The 20,885-nt window shown below is 39.2% G+C and overlaps 1 protein-coding gene across 2 annotated transcripts; it reads left to right on the plus strand.

Annotated features, from left to right (window-relative positions):
* The first annotated feature begins 11,052 nt into the window (after positions 1–11,052).
* On the plus strand, positions 11,053–13,978 carry dmrt3a (doublesex and mab-3 related transcription factor 3a). 2 transcript variants are annotated; one of them, XM_031870533.1, is made up of 2 exons: positions 11,053–11,452; positions 12,972–13,978. In XM_031870533.1, the coding sequence occupies exons 1-2, from the start codon at positions 11,053–11,055 to the stop codon at positions 13,976–13,978; spliced, it is 1,407 nt and encodes a 468-aa protein (XP_031726393.1). The 2 variants fall into 2 exon arrangements, with proteins under 2 accessions (XP_031726393.1, XP_031726394.1); XM_031870534.1 differs by having other exon boundaries at positions 12,981–13,978.
* Positions 13,979–20,885: the final 6,907 nt, after the last annotated feature.

Here is a 20,885-nt window from a genome sequence, read left to right on the forward strand (position 1 = left end):
TATTTTTGTTGAGGCCAGTTCAGCAGCATACAAAGGTCTCAGAAAGATACTTAAAGAAAATACATGTGCAAGTTCACAAATACCAACTTGCACGTACTTGAGAAGCACTTTCCAGAATTTAAAGATGACTAAAAATACCATAAATACGTCTTCTTGATTATTAGTTATCAAGATTGGACCAAATCATTCAAACTAGACGGTGACTTGTTGTGTATTTGTAAAGTTGTACACTTGTTTTTTCTCTTTAGAAAGCAGCTGTTACGGCAGAGTTAAGTGTTGTTGTTTTTTTTATCCAAAACGACGAAGTGACACAACATGCAGAATAATGATATTAAAATCTGTCTAGCGCGCCGTGATGTTGACCGGTGCAGTTTTCACACCGTGTGTTTCATTAGATATTAGTGGAGGATCTTCGTACAATCAGAAAACAGGCTTAGTGTTCGCTAAGATATATTTTTTGAGCTGAAAAACTGGAATCACTGTTACATCTCGAGCACTTATTTAGAAAATGACGAAGGCGAAATGGAGCGAGTGCGTGCCGTAGTTTCATGTAATTCTCCCGTCAGTTCACATGCAATACATGAAGCAATACATGTATTGTAAGTTATTGTTCTTTTTTATGAGTTTGATATGTGAGGTTTTTAATGAGTTTTATGGAACCAGTAGTATGAGTTTTATGGAACCAGTAGTATGAGTTTTATGGAACCAGTAGTATGAGTTTTATGGAACCAGTAGTATGAGTTTTATGGAACCAGTAGTATGAGTTTTATGGATTCGTTGAATCCGTTCTTTCCAGTAAACACTGATTTGGTGATTTGCAGGTCAAAAGATGTCGAGGTTGAACAGAAACTTAACACTGAAAAGCAGCGTTTAGCCGCCCTCCATGATTAAAAGTTTCAAGTGCGTTTCACCTGTGTAGCCACACCCAACAGTGATGTCACGGTGTACCAACACACCCGGAGTACATCTCTACATCACCGCAGCAAGCTGAGAAGTTAAACCACTGCAGGTCAGCAAAATAGAGACTTTAGTTACATAGAATAGTTGTTTCAACAGAATTTAGATAAATATACTGTGTTACAAAACACTATAACTTCTCTTTAAATATGTAAATATTGCAACAGATAGAGGCTTTAGAGGCTGAAATATTGATATTTTAGAGTTTAAAACTTATAATTTTACATACGATGTATATTTTTTTTCATAGACACATCATTTTTGATTAGGATTCCTTAAATTAGTTTTTAAAAACTTGTGACCAAGGCAAGATAGTTTATTAGACGTTAAAAACCTAATGGAGACGTTTCTTTATTACCTCAAACATCTCTTTGGTATTTCTGTGAAGCGATTTCTCGTATTCACCAAAATGAATATCCATCTGTTGAAACATCAGCCTGGATTTTTTTTATCGATAAAGCTCTGTTGAAAACTTTTTGCCCAGATTTATGCCTCGATATCTTTTGACCTGCATCTCTGGAATATCCAGTATGAACAACAGTCAGATCCTTTGACACGAGGACGTCCTCCTGCAGGTAGAAACCCGGCAGGTTAGCCATGAATCACTTCTCCCTCCGCTGCGTGTGATGAGCACCGGCTGCTTATTTATGGCACACATCCAGCGGCGTTGTTTATGCCACATAATTTGCATGTCTATTGTATATTTGACCCGTTCAGGCCGGAGGTTTTCACTATGCACACGGGTTACTGTTGACACGCTTCGGTACGGCCGTGTAGACGCAGCGGGAGGCCGAGGAGCTGGAGCAGTGATGTGTAGAGCTGAAACAATTAGGTGATTAATTGATCCAGAAAAAAAGCAACCATTTTCATAATATCTTAATCATTTTAGACATTTTTCAAGCAGAAATGCGGAACATTTTAAGGTTTTAGCTTCTGAAATGTTTGGATTTGAAGACTTTTTCGATCTTAAATGAAAGTAAATTGAATATCTTTGTTTTTTGTCACCTTGGGATCTGGGTAATTGCCATTTTTTGTTGTTTTTCTAAAGCTTCATTGACCAAATAACTAATCAATAAAAATAAAAAAGGGATCAGCAGATTAATTGATGATAAAAAACGATAATTGTTGTGTTTTTTTAACAGATAAAATACCTGGTCACAGTGTTTTTTGTGCAATTAACTACCCCCGTACAAAGCAGTTTTTTACTTCATGAACTAATGAAAGTAACGTTGTGTTGCCCACTTCTGAGTCATGTTGTTTCAGTGTTAATTAAAAAGAAAACCACTCTGCTGCCTCTGTGAAGCCGACCTGCACCGCGTACACGCTGTTGATGTGTTTTTTGTGTTTTATCTCCAGCTGCATGCTTAGAAAGTGTTTATTTGTGTTTGTGTTTGAATAAGACAGCAACAAAAGTAATTTGGAGTCCTGGAGTTTATGTCGCTACAAGTTTTAGGCGAATAAAGCCGCTCTGAAGTGATGGAGTGTAAATGTGATGCTGGAAACAACAATATAAAACAGACAAAAGAAAATTACTTGTATTTTCTTTCTGCTGCGCTGTGGGAACATTCATTGGATTCTGCCCCATCTGTTGTAATCAATAACGTGACCATCTTGTTTTTTTATGAAACGCACTTACTCTTAATTTCATCCACCAGTGGTTTTAGAGAGAGGAATGTGGAGTTACCTATAAGGCTTTGACATTATAAATCACCGCTTGAGACCAGATTGTACGGCAGTATCGATTGATCCTGATATATCACAGAAATTTACTGTCACTTCTGTTTTCAATTAAAGATACAATCAGTCAGATAATGACTTAATTGGATTTTACAGAAGATTGAGTTTTATTGCCGCGTGCTTTATGAGTTTAGTTAAGGAAGGCCGTTTTATCACGGCTGTCAGGGGGCTCGCCTCGTCCTTCTGTAGCTGCTGCCGGTGTACAGCACAGGGGAGAAAGTGTCACAGGATTGGTTTTCCTTGAGCTGCCTCCGCCTCCCATGAATCATGAACCTCCCCTTAATAGATAAAATCTGCCGGGATCCCACCGTGACACCTCCGGGTGGAGTGATGGCCGCCCGGTACGGACAGGAAGTGTTGGGAGGAGGAGGCGGTGAGCTCAGAGGGAGAAAACTTAAGACTGCTTAGATGATTCTTTAGATTATGTATTTATATCTGAGGAGTATCTGGAGAGTAGTTTGGAAGTCTGCGTATAATTTATTGTAACCGTGCGGACTCCAGAAACTAGCATAAACAGAAATACTATGTGTCCACTTGGGAGTATAACTGTTATCCTTGTAGTCAACCTCGTCCTTGTTTCATCACGTTTTAATTGACTAAAAGCCATTTTCTGGGCGTCTTAGGCAAAGAAAACTAAACATTTTCACATAGTTGTAGTCATGAAAACTGTTTCAGTGTTTCTATATTTTATCTAGTTGAGCTTATCGGTGAAGCCAAAATATCACAATGTCTTTCTCCCAAGCTGTCGCGTGCGGAACGGGAAACAAAAAAAACAATCTTCGATATTTTGTCTCTTCTGTTTTGTAGAGAACAATAAAGAGACATTTTTGGTGAAGATACATTTTAGTCTCTTCTTTTTCTGTTGGCAATACTGAATGTTGATCCAGTCACAGTTTGCCTGGGTGGCACCAACAAGGATTCATTTAATCTAAGATTAGTTATAATCAGAGTTTAGCAAAACTGGGTTTGAAATACATAAATACAGATTTTAGATTAAGCAGAGCTCTGTCGCACAATTAAAAACTAAATCTGATTAGTAAAACCAAGTTTAAACCCAAATTAAATGGAGTTTAATCGATATGTAGATGCTTGCTCATGTAAATATTAATTCATTTGGGTGAGCAAGCATCTACATATCGATTAAACTCTATTTAATTTGGGTTTAAACTTGCTGTTGGTTCTATTAAGTAGAGCTATAAAGAAAAGAAAGGACAGATTATTCTGTCCACTTGACTTTCGTTTTCCAAAATATCTCCATCCACACATCCAAACAAACAAGCAAACCGGTTCAGGTGGCGATAGAGTTAACGATGCGTCAAATACCAGAGAAGAACATCATGAGCATGCGTAGTGAGCTTATTTTATTTTGGCAGTAGTAACTTAAAAACACAAACACAAGTAGCTAATTATTGATTTATTTATAGTTATTTAACACCTATTTGTTCATCTTTCATTTGTTTACCAAACATAAACAAATGTGTAATCAGCCATCAGCATGCTTATTACACAAAAATATCCGTATACCGGTATTTTTGCAAAGGAATGGAAACACAGCTCATGTCGTGCTTTATTTTTGATACTTTAGAGTCTGCAGCATTATCAGCAGCTTATTTGTGTTTCATCCCTATTTCTCTTTCTGTAACCTGAAGAAGCCTTTAGCTTTCCTGTTCCTGTCGGTTGGGCTGAATATTTTCAATATGAGAAAATTAATGTGAAAGATTTGTAGCTCAAACAGTCAAGTTTAACAATTTGCAATTTTGCAGCATAATTAGCAGCTTATTCGTGTTTTCTCCCTATTTTTCCTTCAATAACTTGAAGAAGTGCTTGTTTCCTGTTAATTCAAGTGAAAAATGTTTAATTTTCCAACGAGAAGAGCAACTTTTATCTCATGAATTATTTTATTTTGTCATCCATGATGTTGGAAAGCTTTTTATTTAGCTCACCTGTACCTGTAGGTGGAGATAAATATGTTCAAAACAACTGTGTTAAATTTGCAGCTCAAACAGTGAAGTTTAACTTCTTCTTCATTTGAACTGAAGAATTTCTCAGTTTTACTCTTTCACAACAAGTCTTTGTTTTCTGTTACGAGTTTCATTTGCAGCATGAAACAACTTTTGGATGATGAGGATGGGAAGCAAATCTGTTTGAATCAAAGTCAGTAAATATAATAAATGTCACCTTAGTGTCCAAACTACAAAAAAACTATAAAGCATAGTTACACTATCTTATAATGCTGACAGAAACCTTATTTAGCAGTTAAGAACAATATTTCTCATTAAAATAATTTATTTAACTGAGAGGAAAAATATATTTTTTTTATATTTTTCCATAATGTATCACTTAATTCAAAAACATGAATTGCTTTTATGAATTTTTATGAAATTTGTAGTTTTTGGGCTGTATTTTTAAAGATGTTTTTCCCCCAGTGTGACATCATGTCAGATATTAGCCCCAAAACAAATATCACAGGAATCAAATCATCTTATATATTCAATATTATCATAAAGAAGCAAATCATTTGGGTTTGTAAAATGTTCAGTGGTGATTGATTATAGTCAACACCTGAGCCCCGGCCTGATTGATCCAGGTGTTGCTAATCTCTCGTCAGGTGATAAAGGAGGAGTGTTTCTGCGGCTCGATCACTAAAGAGGAGCTTTGAGGAGAAACGTCGTCTTTCTCTTCTCACTGACTTTGAACTTCACTTTCACGCTTTGTTGGCTCGTCTGAGTTTAACGTTTTGGTTCAGAAACCGATGACACAGCGACAGAATTATGTTGATCTGAGGAAACACACATTTAAGAACATTTATGGCCACAGAAGGCTTGTTACCAGAAAAAGGCTCCGCAACTGAAAGTGCATACGTGAACATTTAAGTGCTGTAAGCCTCATAACATCTAATGCAGATCTCCTTTCTCAACAGATCCTCATTCTTCCTCAACTTTTAAGCCACTTGATGAACTAACATTTACATTTACCTACAGACCAGAAGTGAACATAACATTTGAAACTGTAATTAATGAAGTTTAATTTATACAGCACCTTTCAAACGAATGCAATTCAAAGAAATAGGAAATGGAGAGAAGCTGAAGAGATTGATGCACACCAAGTTAAGGAAATAACTCAAATAAAACAAAACTTGATCCTGGTAAAACAGATGCATGTTAATAAAGTCAAATTCAAGTGAAAAAAATGAAATATATACGAATACTTAAACCATATCAAAAATCCTAAATAAGGGTCCGATTTGATAAGCAACAATAATAATAATACACTTTAAATTATAAAACACTACATATAAAGCCAAACTGAATAAGTGTCTCAAGTACATTTGGTCGTAGCAGCAAATAGAAACACATTGAAATGACAATGAAAGCAAATGAGGCAGATATTATAAAACATTTCAGAGCTCAACTTTCAGGATTGTGAAATGCCACATGGAGCTAATAAAATAGAGATTAAACGTGACAATTACCTTCAGTCTTTGTTGTTGTTTGATAACTGATAACAGCAGCTTAACCGAACTAAATTACAAAAAGGACCTTTTCCACATTGAGATGCTGATTTTTATTCCCAAAATGTAATTATTGCGGACAACTTTGAGTGAAATTCAAACAGTCTCCTAAAACATTCGTTATCTTTTTCTTTTCTCATTTAAAACCATCATTTCTTTTCTGATTTTTAAAAACATCTTCGACCTCCTGTGTGGATACATATTAGATATCATGTGACCGGATTATTTCGGGTAATAAACATGTACGCGCTTCTAATAACAGCATTTTGTCTGACCAGTAGTCAAAGGATCACAGGGCTGTCTGAAGGACGGACACCAATAAACAGGCTGAACTAGACGGACTAAACCAACTGAACAGGCCGCTGTGACGCTGTGCACCCACCACTACTCTGAGGACGTTACCCATCGTTTGTCTTTACGCCTGATCAGAGAACAGCACAGCGGCCTTCTGGAGGACCACACTCTTCTCTATAGTTGACTTAGACTTTTAAATTCCTCTTTATGGCCATCGTGACCCCTCAAGAAAGTATATTCATATAGCTGCACATAAAACACAAAAGAAACAATATAAAACACAAATATTAAATGACTAACAATTGGGTTGGTAATTTGGAGAAGCGTATGCTAGATTTATTAAATCATCCACTGTGTGTTGACAACTCTTATTTCCTCCAATGAAAGCAGCTAGCAGCACTAGCTCCAAAAGTCCCTAAATATAGCGTGAAAGTCTGCAACACAGGCGGCAACTTCAGCTTCTGAAAAGTGAAGCTCATGTGGAAGTGTCTTAAACTTGCATTCTCTCCACTGGCCAGCAGGGGGCGACTCCTTCCGCTGCTAAAAGAAGTCCGGTTGTATAGAAGTCTATGAGAAAAGGATATGAGAGAATATGATCGCTTCTGTTCACTGGTTGCAAAAAACAAAGATGGCGACGGACAAAATTTAGATAATTTAATAAACCAAATGAAATGATTACACGGACCTATTACAGTCCTGCGACTGCCACAGGTTAAAAGTCCAACGTTTGTGCGCCACGTGAAACGAGACGTCAACATAGATTTATTTGTCACGTAACTTCCGTACTTAAGTGGTTATTTTAATCCAAACAACGATCTTTTCCTTAACCTAACCAAGTAGTTTTGGCTAAACCTTTTTTGCTGTGGAGGAAGTTTATTTTGAAAAGACTTAATAAGACGTACATAACTTTTTGTAAAATGTCATAAGAACCGTTTTATGAGGATACGTTGAACAAAGGACTTTAATCCAGGACACCGCTGTCAAAACTAAGAATTTTGAACCTGCTTTATCCAATTTTCTGATTTATTTTCTGAAAATGTTTACAAATTGAGATAATACCTCATTTGCATCTTTAACCAAAGCAATTTAGAAAACGTGTAATACAAAAGCTAACTGTCTTAATGTAAGTAATCAACTGGAGGAGTTTCATGGTGATATCTATAAATTAAAATTATTACCCTGTTCACCCCCGACTGCCAATTGATTGAGAAAGGTTGCGAAAAAGTGGAAAAACTGCCAAAAACAAGCTTGTATAATGTGTCAAATTGAAAAAAATGTAGTAGAATCTTCTTTAAATGGTTCCTTTCTCTTATTTAGTATTAGCCTAATAAAACCCAGACTTTTCCTTTTTCTCTGGAGGCTGGTGCTCGCTGACTGATGTTCTCACTAATTCAGACGTCCGGTCTAATTCCTCTGTAGGAGCTCAGTTGTCCCGCCTCCCCGGGGAGACTTAAATCAGCGTTTCTGTGACAGGACTTCTGAGTGGCGGCACCGCCCCCCAATCAGCACCTCATAATAACTCCACTCAGCAGAGGTCAGCTCCTCCTCCTGCTCCTCCACCTCCTGAAGAGAGGCCCTGCTGGAGGAGTTCCCTCTGCTGATATATAAACATGAGGCGTTGAGTGAGCGATTGAAATGTCTCTGATCTTTCAAATTAAATGCTAACATGTTGAGCTTATGCTTCTTGCTAGTACGGTTTGTTGTAGTCACCAGTTTCCTTTAGCTTCTCAACATGCTAACATGTGCTAATTAGCGCTAAACATGAAGTACAAGTGAAGCTGATGGGAAAGTCATCGGTCTGCAGGTTTAAGTTTTGACCTGATGATGGTTCTGGATGAGACGTTAAGGGATCAACACAGTTATTAAAATGCATCCTGAAGGAAACATAAACGTCTGAACCAAATTTCCAGCCAATTCATCCAGTAGTTTGAGATTAGGGACGAATTTTCTCTCACATCAGGATAACAAAAATACTTAATTATCGGGATAATCGTGAACATCATCATGAGTGACTTGTGGCAGGAGTCCACAAATACATCTTCAGAATAAACTGGGAGACATTTTTGTCCTGTTAGCGACCAAGCTAGTATTAAGCTAATGAGCTAAAGAGCATGCTAAATGACCATTAGCAACCAAGCTAAGCTAAAGAGCTAAATAGCTTGCTAAATGACCGTTAGCGACCCCGCTAATGTTAAGTTAATGAGCTAAAGAGCGTGCTAAATGACCGTTAGCACGATGTTGGCTCAGAAAACTTTATTTTCCCTATTCTATAACTGTGTTACTGAACTAAATAGTGTACTATATGGTGATCAAACGTTAACGGGAGAGAAAATACAGAGAAGCTCCAGGAGCTAATGACTGAGCTAACAGTTAGCTAGAAGGCTAATTATGTAGCAGTTCAACATTATGATGATTTATGCTTCATTCTTGGGACTGAAATTCCAAAAATCTAAAAGTTTGGGAATAAAAGCTGTAATCCTCAATATTATTCTATTATTGTTATTGTCATTATTATTATTATCCATTTTCTATTATATTTCATTTAAACTTATAGTTTTCACTTCTCTTCCCATTGTACTTAATATTCAGATGTAATATTTCTGTTTATTTTTTAAAATAAAACGTCTCTCTTAAATGTATGTGTAATTCATACTGTCTTCTAACATCTCTACATCTAATAAAAAACGTGTATTTCTTATAAATTCAAATCTATTATGTGTTTTATAATAAATGCACATTCAGCAGAAGATATTTATAAGAGTTTTTCTGCCATCAAATCAAAGCCGTATGTCTTATTACGATGCTTCCTGCGGTATAAACTTTTATTTTCCGGTTTGTGTTTTTTATCAACGAACAACATGAATAAATTTATTGTGCGTTGTGGTGTGAGGCGTTCACGCGCCGCCTCCCACTCCCCACAGATCTACTCGTCCGGCACAAACTGCAGAGCCACTCTAGTCACCTTGAAATTTCCTCTGCTATTTTCCAATTAAAAGCTTAATAGCCCTGGAGACGGGCCTCACGTGGGGAAGTTTACCGGGCTCTTATTCTCTGTAAGCCGCGCGAGGCGCGGATCCCATTATTTGCTTGAATAAACCTTTTTTTACGGTCAGAAATGGGCCCCGGCTTTGTCCGGTGTTATGTTTCAATGCACCTCTATTAGTCCAGCAGAAGGGACGTATCAGCGTCCTCCACACAGCTCCCAACAGGGCTTTTATACACGTAGAGACCTAATCATCTAAGTTATGTATACGATTGTGTAAAAGGTGCGAGAATCTGCGAGCACTTTGTCCAAATTAAGTCTTATAGCCTGCGGGGCCTGCAGGCAACGGGGAGGGGGAAACACACACAATCGTCCTGAGTTTTAAAATCTAATTTAAATGATCTTTGAATGTGTTGTGCTGGTGTTACTTCCGAAATAAATAAAGACATTTATCTAAAGAGTGTTGGGTCACAAACACATTGTTTGTTTTTAAGCATTTATGATTCTGTTTTCAGGTTAAATCTCATGTTTGGTTGAATTAAACAATCTGATTTGTTTCCTCATTGACTGTGATATCAAATTTGATATTCAGTTGATTTTATGATGACACATATTTTATACTATGTTGTTATAAGGTTATATTTCTGACTTAAACGCTGACTTGTTTAAATAAGACAGGTGTGCTTTATATTTGATAAATCTACACAGTGGGGGCCAATAGAAAAAGGCATTAAGTTTGTCTTTTAAACTTTATTTTTAGCTCATTAAAATCATCTTGTTTCCTGCATGAAGATAAAATGTCTCATTTTGGGAGAGTTTTGACAGCTGGGACGTCCAAATTATTGAAGTTTAGTTGAGTTTGGACTCAGACTTGCATATCTTTAACATTCATAAAGCTGTTTTCAGTTTTATTTTTCATGTTGATCTGTTACATATTGAGTCATCTTAACTGTGTTCTGTATTTGGCATTTCCTGCATACAATCTAGGTTTGATTCTATATTATATTAAAGGCTTACACATCTTTTATAACACTCCTGTGTTTCCACTTTCTCTTTAAACATTGTAAATTCTCATACAGTCTTATAAAATGTCACATTGCTGGTCTTTTTCTTTTGTAACTTCTGAAGATAACGTTGCATCTTCTCATGGATGAAGCTGTAATGTGTCTCACCTCAGCTGCAGGATCAACTCTCTAAATCTAAATGCATGGAGAGAATCTGTGTCTCTTGAATCTTCACAGAAACTGATCGTCCCGTTTCTCAGAGGGACTCTCAGAGAAACATCTGATCCAAATACTGGCAGGTTGATTTTTTGTGGACATTTTTTGCAGCGTGCTTTGACGCGAGTGTCAGCGTTTGGTTACTCGTGGTCTCCATAAGAGCGTGTCAGCCCTGATGCGTATCTGTGCTGTCAGCCGAGGGGGGTGGATCCTCCACAACGAGCCCACACCTCTTCTCCTCGTCCTGTTATGCGTGAGGCAGAGCGGCTCCATCCTGCGCTGCTGCTCACAACCATACTCCCGCCGCGCCTCTCCGCAGACGCACCCGCGCGTCCTGGGACACTGACAGAATGAATGGCTACGGGTCCCCGTACCTGTACATGGGGGCTCCGGTGTCTCAGCCCCGGGCCCCGCTGCAGAGGACCCCCAAGTGCGCGCGGTGCCGCAACCATGGCGTGCTGTCGTGGCTGAAAGGTCACAAGCGCTACTGCCGCTTCAAGGACTGCACGTGCGAGAAGTGCATCCTCATCATCGAGCGGCAGCGCGTCATGGCGGCTCAGGTGGCGCTCCGCCGGCAGCAGGCCAACGAGAGTCTGGAGAGCCTCATCCCGGAGTCGCTCAGGGTGCTGCCCGGCATCGGCATAGCCGTAGCCGGCGAGGGGAACCAGGGAGCCCCGCCGAGGACGGAGGAGCTGGAGCTGAGGTGGAGCAGCGCGGAGGCGGTGCAGGCCGGAGGGCAAACATGCGCAGGTGGGAGGAGAGAGCTCCACTTTAATTTTACATTTCTGATGAATTAAGATTTTTATTTGATGGAAGGAAACATTACCAAACAATTAGCAGGAAAAAACAATTTATTACAGAAATAATTTGAACTGCTACATTATTACAAGTATAGCTACTACTAATAAAGAATAATTAATACATCACAAAGAACAACATTATCACAGGATCATGTTTTCATTCAATCCTGCAGGAAAAACATGGAAAAAAATATCTAAATTGAAACCAATGCAGGGCAGTGTTTTCCTAAATAAGTGCAACAACAGGACAGGAAAACTGGGATTAAAACACTAAATATGTATTAGTGTACATATTTAGTTACACAAAAATCACTCAAACACATTTCCTCACAATGTTGCTTTATGTGGGAATGACACATTTGCTTAAATACCGTTTTTAAAGATAAGAAAGATTCAACTTTATTTATTCAGCAGCACAAGAGACATTAAAGAAAACAGATACATGAACTTGTGATGATATTACAAACAAAAAGACAAGAAGTGTTTGTAATGTGAAATATAATACACAGTCTGTTTTGTGACATTTTTATAAAATGTTTTTGAATAAGTTGAGGAGAAAGCTTCATTTACAGATAGTTACAGATTCAGTTTTTATTTATTTTCATGAATCATGTTTTTGTTATTTTAAATCAAACTTTGGTTTATTCGTTTTAAGAAAGGCTTTGAAAATTAGCTCTTCGTTCTGGTAATATTTGGATTATGTTTTTTTTTTCATTTATTTATTTATTGAAAATTGCAAGAGTTTCTTGTTTTACAAGGAATGATTTTTATTTAGGTTTATATATTAAATATAAGATATGTTTCCAAAAATATAAGTTATTCTGTCAGAATAACAGAATTGCTATTATTTTGAAAAATATCTGACATGTGGTAATTGAAAGGCTGTAACACTAAATAAATAAATAATAACCACTGTTTATTGTATTTGTTATGAAAAGGTAAACTGCTCATCATCCTCCCAAAATACTGAGGTGATAATTACTGAATTATTGTAATATGTCACAGTGCAGATTGTTGTGGCTTTTCACTCCACTCTGTGTTTTTGTGTTTTGTTTGTGACACTTAAAACATTTGGACACGAGCCCCGATCAGCTGACTCCACATCAGCTCCATCTCGCGCTGACAGGCGGAGCTGAGTGGTGTAAACAGATTACAGGACCAATCGAATGTAATCGCCATATCTCCTGCAGGAGGTCAGCTCCAGATGAGATGTTACTGAGACAACAAAGCGAGCTGTTTGCAAACATGTGGTCAAAAGGCATCGACGGTAGATTCCTCACTGACGCGCAGTCAGCACTTTGGAGGGAAGGAAGTCAAGTGAATCCTCACGAGCTCCTCTGTGTTGGAGACAAGTTGACAACACATTCATTGTGTGTTGCGTTTAGAAAAGTGCAGATTGTGTTTCTTTAATTCATTGTTTGCCTTTTCCTGGAAGATGAAATTAGATTTTTTTTCTGCTTGTGTTGCAGAACCGACAGATGACGGCCCTGATGAGGGGTCCGGGGCTGAAAACGGGGGGAGCTCCAGTGAGAAGGAGCAGGACCCAGTCAGCTCCCCCGAGGGCTCCAAACCGAACTCCTGCTACACCCCGGAGCCCCCGGAGACCCCCACCCAGCCGGAGGAGAGCCGCTACAGCCTCCCTAAAGCCGGCAGCGCGGAGAAGGAAGCCAAAGTCGAGAGTCCGCAGAAGTATCCCGTCAGCCCCGCGGAGCATCAGGGCGTGCTGATCGAGGGCCTCTCCGGCTCCATCAACCTGCCCTTCAGCCTCCGGGCCAACCGGCCTCCGCTGGAGGTCCTCAAGAAGATCTTCCCCGCTCACAAGCCCCCGGTCCTGGAGCTCATCCTCAGAGGCTGCGGGGGGGATCTGGTGGGGGCCATCGAGGTGCTGCTGTCCAGCCGGAGTCCCGAAGGGAGCGCGCACCCGACGCACGCAGACCCGCACACGGACGCCCTGTTGTTGCCTGCAAACGGACACCTGTTCGAGCACACGCTGGGCTCCTACCACCCGGTGTCCACCTCCGCCAAGTGGTCGGTGGGCTCCGCTTTCCGGGTCCCCGAGTCCCTCCGGTTCACGTCGGACTCCGCCTCGGGCGTGGTGTCCAGCCTGCAGCACCCGTCCTTCCCGCAGCCCACGCGCTACCCGCTCATGCTGCGCAACTCCCTGACGCGCAGCCAGGGCAGCCCCTTCGTGCACAACGACGTGACTCTGTGGAATACCATGGCGCTGCAGCAGCAGTACCAGCTGCGCTCGGCGGCCCAGTACGTGTCGCCGTTCTCCACCGCGGCCCCCGCCGGCTCCGTGTTCCGAGGGTCCCCCATCCTCCCGTCCAGACCCTCCGAGGAGCAGCAGCAGCGCATCGGCGTCCAGGAGGAGAGCTGCACGCTGGGAACCAAACCGGGCCTCTACTCCCCCGATGAGGAGTACGAAGAGCGCTCCGACTCCACAGACTCCCGGACCCTGAACTCATCCAGCTAGAGAAGCTGCTGATGGACTGAAAAGCAGCGGGACACCAAATATGTATTATTGTGAATGGACATCCGGGGCGCGCGCGCGCGCGCGTGTGTGTGTGTGTGTGGGGGGTGTGTGTGTGTGTGTGTGTGTGTGTGTGTGTGTGTGTGTGTGTAAAGGGTCTTTTTTCCGTCTTGTTTGAATTGAACTGTGTCAAAGCAATCACCCTTCGATAAGGTGACCCGCTCGTGCTCTCAACACGTCACGTGGACACATAATCAAAAACGGATGAATGTAACACGACTCGTCTTTATTTCCTGCAGCATGTTTAGAACTGTGAACACTTTCGATGTTAAGGATCATCAATGCATGTGAAGAGTCTATGCCAAATAAATCTGAGTTTCCAAAAGGATCAGATTGTTGTCTCTGACTTCATTGAATTCATCATATTGGCTGAATTTATATTCAACAAAGATTATTAATACTTTAAATGAAATGCTTTAAACAGCAGGTTTCTCATTGATTAACAGCAGACACAGAGAACAGCAGTGATGGAAAGTAATTAAGTACATTTACTCAATTCTTTACAGATTTAAGGTACTTGTACTTAAGTATTTCCTACTTTATACTTCTACTCTCTTTGAGGGAAATGTTGTACTTTTTACTCTTTTTAATTTATGTAACACCTTTAGTGACTTTGCAAATTCAGATTAATGATGTAAACCATAAACAACAAATAAATGATGTATTATTATTGTTATAGATTAAGCTACACAGCTGTATATCAAGTAGTTAAAATAAACCCCACTTTTAGTGACGAAACACATTAATGCATCAATAATTATAATATATATTGTAGTAAAGTAATATATATGACTTTGAAGTTAGCCATTCTGCACAATGAGTACTTTTACGTTGATGTGATACTTTTGTTCTTTTACTTAAGTCAAGCTTTGAATTAATTTACTTTGCTGTAACAGAGTATTTCTTCACTGTATTAGTACTTTTACTTATAAGTAAAAGATCAGACTTCTTCCACCACTGGAGACGAGGCAGACGTATGACAGACATATAGATTTAACAATATCTGGTGTTCTTCTGCTGCGACTATATCTACGAGCAGTTTGCAGAATATCTCAAGTGTAACAACGTTTCACATGACGAGAATCAAACAAAACGTACAAAGACAGGTTTTATAAGGTCCAGTGTGTAAAAATGCTGCTCTGATGAACACATCGGAGCATGAAGGATTTGTTAAAGACCCAAATATTACAACAAAATCATAAAAGTTATATTCACAGATCTATAAACCCCAAAAATGCTGTGAACTATTTCAGATCTTCTGCTATATCTGTTTCTATAACGTGTGAAAGTGAATATGTGTCGACATCAATGTTCGGCAGCGCTGGAAGAAGTATTCAGATCCTTTTGCTGCAGTAGAAGTACTAATACCACACTGTGAAAATACTCCACTACTGTATAAGTCCTGCTTTCACACTTTACTTCAGTAAAAGTACACGTATCAGCAAAATGTGAGTAAAGTAGAAGTACTCATTGTGCAGTAAAGTGTTTCCTGTTTTAATATTATAGATGATGTTTCTGGATTAATATGAATGTGTTTTACTGCTGTAGATGTTTCAGGTTGTGTTTATTTTAACTCCTTTATATCCTGTTATTCTACATCAATGCTTCATATTCTATGAGATCATCACATGTCCTGTGAGTGTCTCTAACAGCCTGTTTTCAGCTCTGTGACGTTCATTTTCCAGCTGATCCAAGAGGCTTTTTAAAGAGTTTATTTATTTAAGAAGTAGAAGAGTTTACTCAACACATGATGTGTTGAGTAAACACATGATGTGTTTGTGATGAACTGAACATTTAATCCTTCAGTTCATCACAAACATTCAACATCATCACATCTGGAGATACGAGGTGTTCACTGGACAGGAAGGAGACGAAGGCTGTGATCTGAAAAGTAACTAAAGTTGTGGTGGAGTAAAAAGTACAATGTTTACCTCTGAGATGTAGTGGAGAACAAGTACAAAGTTTCTATAAATGGGAATACTCAAGTAAAGTACAAGTACCTTGAATATGTTCAATACTTCAGTAAATGTACTTACATGTATACGTTCCACTGATGTTCAGTAATGAGTCTAACATAGAAAAGAATTTATTGTATTAAATAAATATTGTCACATGATTCAGAGTCTGAAGTCATCTGATCAGGTTTTAAAACAGTGATTAAAGAGTTAATATATATATATATATATATATATATATACAACAGATTGTTACATGTAAATAAGCAGCAAGGGATGACTTTTATGTTTAATATTAGTTTTTAAAAACAGAATATTTCAGCATCTCGTCTCCTTTTGTACTCAAAGGCTGAAGCATCTTTTATTTTATTTTATTTTATTTTGCAACATCTTAAATTAATAAACAATAAGTGGCACTTTTAACACGATCACTAATTTGTTTAACTCAATAGTCAGCAGTTGTGGAAAGTAACTAAGTACATGTACTCAAGTGCGTTCTTTTTGAGGTAATTGTACTTTACTTGAGTATTTCCATTTTCTGCCACTTTATTCTTGTACTTCACCACTTCTGAGAGGCCAATATTAAAGATTAAAATGAATATACAAAAATATAATCAGCAAATGAATGATGATGTAATATTATAAAGTAAGATAAATCTTTTTTGATCCTCGGCAAGAAATTCACTCTTTTACAGTTTTTAGTTTTCTGTGTGAGTGAGAAAGATAATTTGTGGATTGTAAAACAACAAACTCATCTCTTATAACTTAAAAATAAAATAGTCTGAGACATACAACAACACTACATTTGACTGATTATTTGTAAAATGGATATTTTTTAAAGAGGAGCAGAAACTGATCCGTCCTCTTGTCAAAACCTTGTGAATGCTGCCATCTAGTGGTGAAATACATCCACGTCAAGTTTATTTCAAGAGGCCAGATCTCAGAACTGAACATCAAAACAGGAGGTTTAGAACTGAAAATGTGTTTAAATACAAATATATGTTGGAAACAAAATGTTTCTTTCGAAGTGAAATATATATTTATTTCATATCAAATTAAGAAAGCTGTAAAAAAGCCTAATAAAAAACAGAAACACTTTCTAAATACAATCTCTAATCTTATTTTATTTTCATCACTGAAAGCTGCTCCAGTCTGCCACCCAGTGGCCCAAATGTGTATTTGTACCTCATCATCTCTGGGCTGCAGTACAGAATAAATACCACTATTTAATTCAACATGTTTGTAACAGCAGCTGGTGAAGCTTCTTTAAATGAAGCAGGAACTTCATGCAGGGAACATTGTTGATTATAATTCGGACAATTCACATACGTGCATTTTTAACATAAAACGTGTCTAAACTCAGTTTATTCATTATCTCTTATATGAAGGACTTGTTGCAGGCAAACGTTGTATCACAATGATGTAAATTAAATGAGAATATTAAAGGTTTTAGGGTGAAGCCTAAATTAATGTCTTCCTGGAAGAGTATTACATTGTTTTCCCCTTTATACTCAAATTGACCAGAAAATAACAGTTTATTAGTGGAAAAGTAACATGCGTACATATTTGAGGTACTTTTACTTTACTTGAATACTTCCTTTTCATGTTGCTTTCTAGTTCTACTCCACAACAATTGAGTGAAATATTGTACTTTTTACTTCATTACATTTATTGCACAACTTTGGTTACAGATTTTTGCACACAAAACATATGATTCGTTTTAAAAATGTGACGCTGTTACAAATCAAACATCCTAATGATACATCCAATCAGAGCTCTTGTGATTAGTTGAGTGACAGAAAATTGATTGGCAACAATTTTGATGATTGTCATTTTTCATGCAAAAACATTTCATGTTTCTTAAGAAATGTGAAGATTTGCTGCTTTTTCATAATTTTTTGTTGTTTTTATTATTTATTTTAAATAATTTAGAGGTTCAGACTTTGGTTTGATTTGACTATTTATACAAACCAATCAATCAATCGATTCACGTATAAAATAATCAGCAGATGAATCCATGACGAGTTGCAGTCTGATAAAAAAAGTAGCAAACATGCGTAATAATAATCTGATAATATGTGTTATAGTACAACAGTCACAGGGGACATTTATCTTCATTGAGTACTTCTACTTTTAAGACTTTAAAGCAGTACAGAGTTTTTTGTACATTGTGGTATTAGTACTTCTAAGTGAAGGATCTGAATACTTCCTCGGCTGGAGGACACGTCCTCCTGTTTGCAGAGCGAGAGGTCGAGCTGTCAGACAGAGACAAATGTCGTCCCGCCTGGTTTTGTATTCAGCTGCATGTGTTGTCGGTCCATCAGAGGCTAATTAACATAACAGGATCCCCCCAGTGATCCCAGTGATCCCGGTGATCCCACTCTGCTCTTCTGTCTATACACAGCTCCTGTTACACTTTTACAGCCGGCACAGCGGGACGCTTCCAACAAGATGCTGTTGTTTCAATCAACCCGGAGAGTAAACTGGACAGCGTGTGAGAAAGTGTCATTGTGTGTCTGTGAGCTCATTAAAAAGGATCAACAGGAGTTAAAGTCCACAGACAGCAGCCTAAATGAACACCAAGGAGCTGATGGTACCGCGTTTTAAACTGATATACCCTCGTTTAAGAGACATAAATGCTGGAGCTGTAGGCCTAAGAGATGAAACTATGTACATTTTATTTAAAAAGTCACAATAAGAATATCATAGTGGCTCCTTTGGAGATAAAAACGACTGTACATTCTCAAAATGTTTACTTTTATTAAATACAGATTTTAGACGATGTCTTGGATCTGTGCAAACTTTCTACCCAACAAGGAGCCTTGAAATAATGTCTGGAGCCCCTTGAGGGATCCCTGGAAAATACTCAAGAGTCCCGGGACCCCCCCTTGAAATCACGTCAGTAACACCTGGATTCCTTGCAATGATTCAAATACGCCTGCAAAAACTCCTCTACTAACATCCATTAAGGATCCATGAAACCCTAATGATCCCCAAACCCCTTCAAAGTTCCCTGGAACTCTTTTAGTGATGCCTGGAATCCCATTAAGGACCCATGGACCCCCCTCAAGGATTACTGAATCCTCCTCAAGGACCCTGAAAACTCCTCAAGGATCTCCAGACCCCTGCAAGGACTGCTGCAAGGACTTCAATGAATCAAGATTTCAAGGAAGCTCCTTGTGGTTCTTGTCAGGGATTCCAACTCACTCAGTAATGCCTGGGATCCATTCAAGGATCCTGGAGACCCTCAGGGACCCTTGAAACTCCCTTTAAGTTCCCTTGAACCCCTGAAAACTTGCAAAAGTTCCCCTACAAAGACCAGTGAAATTCCTTCAATTATGCCTGCACCCCTTCAAGCATTCCTGGAGACTCCTCAAGGATCAACAGACCCTTTCACTCGAAAGTCGCTCTCCAATCCCCGGAAAAGACCCTGAAACTCATTCAATAATGCCTGGAATCAATTTCAAGATGAATGGAAACTCCATTGGAATTCAATTCCTCAAGGATTTACAGAATTCTTGGAGTCACTTCAAGGAACATTCAGGATTTTCAGGGAATTTCAGGGGTTGTTGCAGGGTCTTTGGGATATTTTTGAAGTTTTCAGGGTCCTTGTAAAGGTTTCAGAATCATTGACGGAGATCCAAGGACCTTTTTTGAAGGGTTCCAGGGGCCCTAAAGGTTTTCCAGGCCATACTGTTTTAACCTCTTTGCAGGGGTATCTCAAAGGGGATCTTTGAATAGTTCCAGGATTTTGAGAGTCTTTGATAAGGGCCCCTTGAAAGGATTCCAGGCGGTATTGAATGCCCTTGGAACCCCCTTAAATGCTCACAACCACCTATCGAGCCTCCTGTAAAGACCCCCCTGACATACCCGACCCCCCTGGATTCCTTCGAGGGACCCTGAAAGATTCCTAAACGATTTCTGGAAGCCCATTCAAGGACCCGTGGAGCTACCCCCCCCTTTATCGAGTCGGACACAGACAACACTTTTCACCTGGAGGGTCCCAGCTCCGTGCGGATCCTCCTGTCCGACGGTCCAGCCGGCCCTCGGCTTCAAAGCATTCCTGGTGTGGAAGCGGCGGCCCGGGGTGGCCGCTCGTAACCTCCGCAGTAAATTAAGACGAAGTGGCGAATAATGCTGCACCTGCAGGCCTGACGTCTTCACCTCCAGCACATGGAGGAGCCGTTAAGAGGCACTGTCCTCATCTGGAGAAGGACTTACACCAGGACAAGAAGCGGCTTTTAGAATATGCGCTTCTCTATTTAATTAAAGTCTAAAACACACCGTTGTTCTGCCTAAGGGTTAATAAAACATTATAATGTTATCATAACACATCATGTCATTAATAGGGTTTATAAGACCCGAAATTAAGAATATAAATGGTCGACATTGTGCAGTTTTAAAATGTCACACATAGGCCTGCAGCACTATACAGTAGCTAAAGCTATAAATTATTATTTCACAGCTTTGACACTAATTTCGAGCCAAGCAGGACAGACGGGTAACTACCCCTCCCTTACTCTGAACGGAATATACAAAACATCATCCTTTTAACGTCGCTTTGTTCGTTGATTTCACATCACAAAAGGGTTTGAGTCAACATTATGTCCCAAGCTACAGCGGGGCCGTGTGTATGTGTCTATTGTCCCGCTGTCAGTCCCCATGGAAGTCAGTTAACACTGAGTAAATGCTGCGAAGTCTCTCTTAGAGTCGAGCTCTCAGTCAAACAAAGAGACAAACATATAGTTTCAGAGGTCATCAGTCACACGAGGGTGAGATTTAATTCGACTTTTATTTATTTGTTATTATTCTGATAAATAGGCCAGGACTACATGTTGAGTAGAGAGTATGAGAGACACTAAATAATTACGTTAATGTGCAGGCGAAATATCAAA

The sequence above is a fragment of the Anarrhichthys ocellatus genome, unplaced genomic scaffold, assembly GCF_004355925.1.
Source record: "Anarrhichthys ocellatus isolate YVR2014 unplaced genomic scaffold, GSC_Weel_1.0 scaffold53, whole genome shotgun sequence".
Lineage (NCBI taxonomy): Eukaryota > Metazoa > Chordata > Actinopteri > Perciformes > Anarhichadidae > Anarrhichthys > Anarrhichthys ocellatus.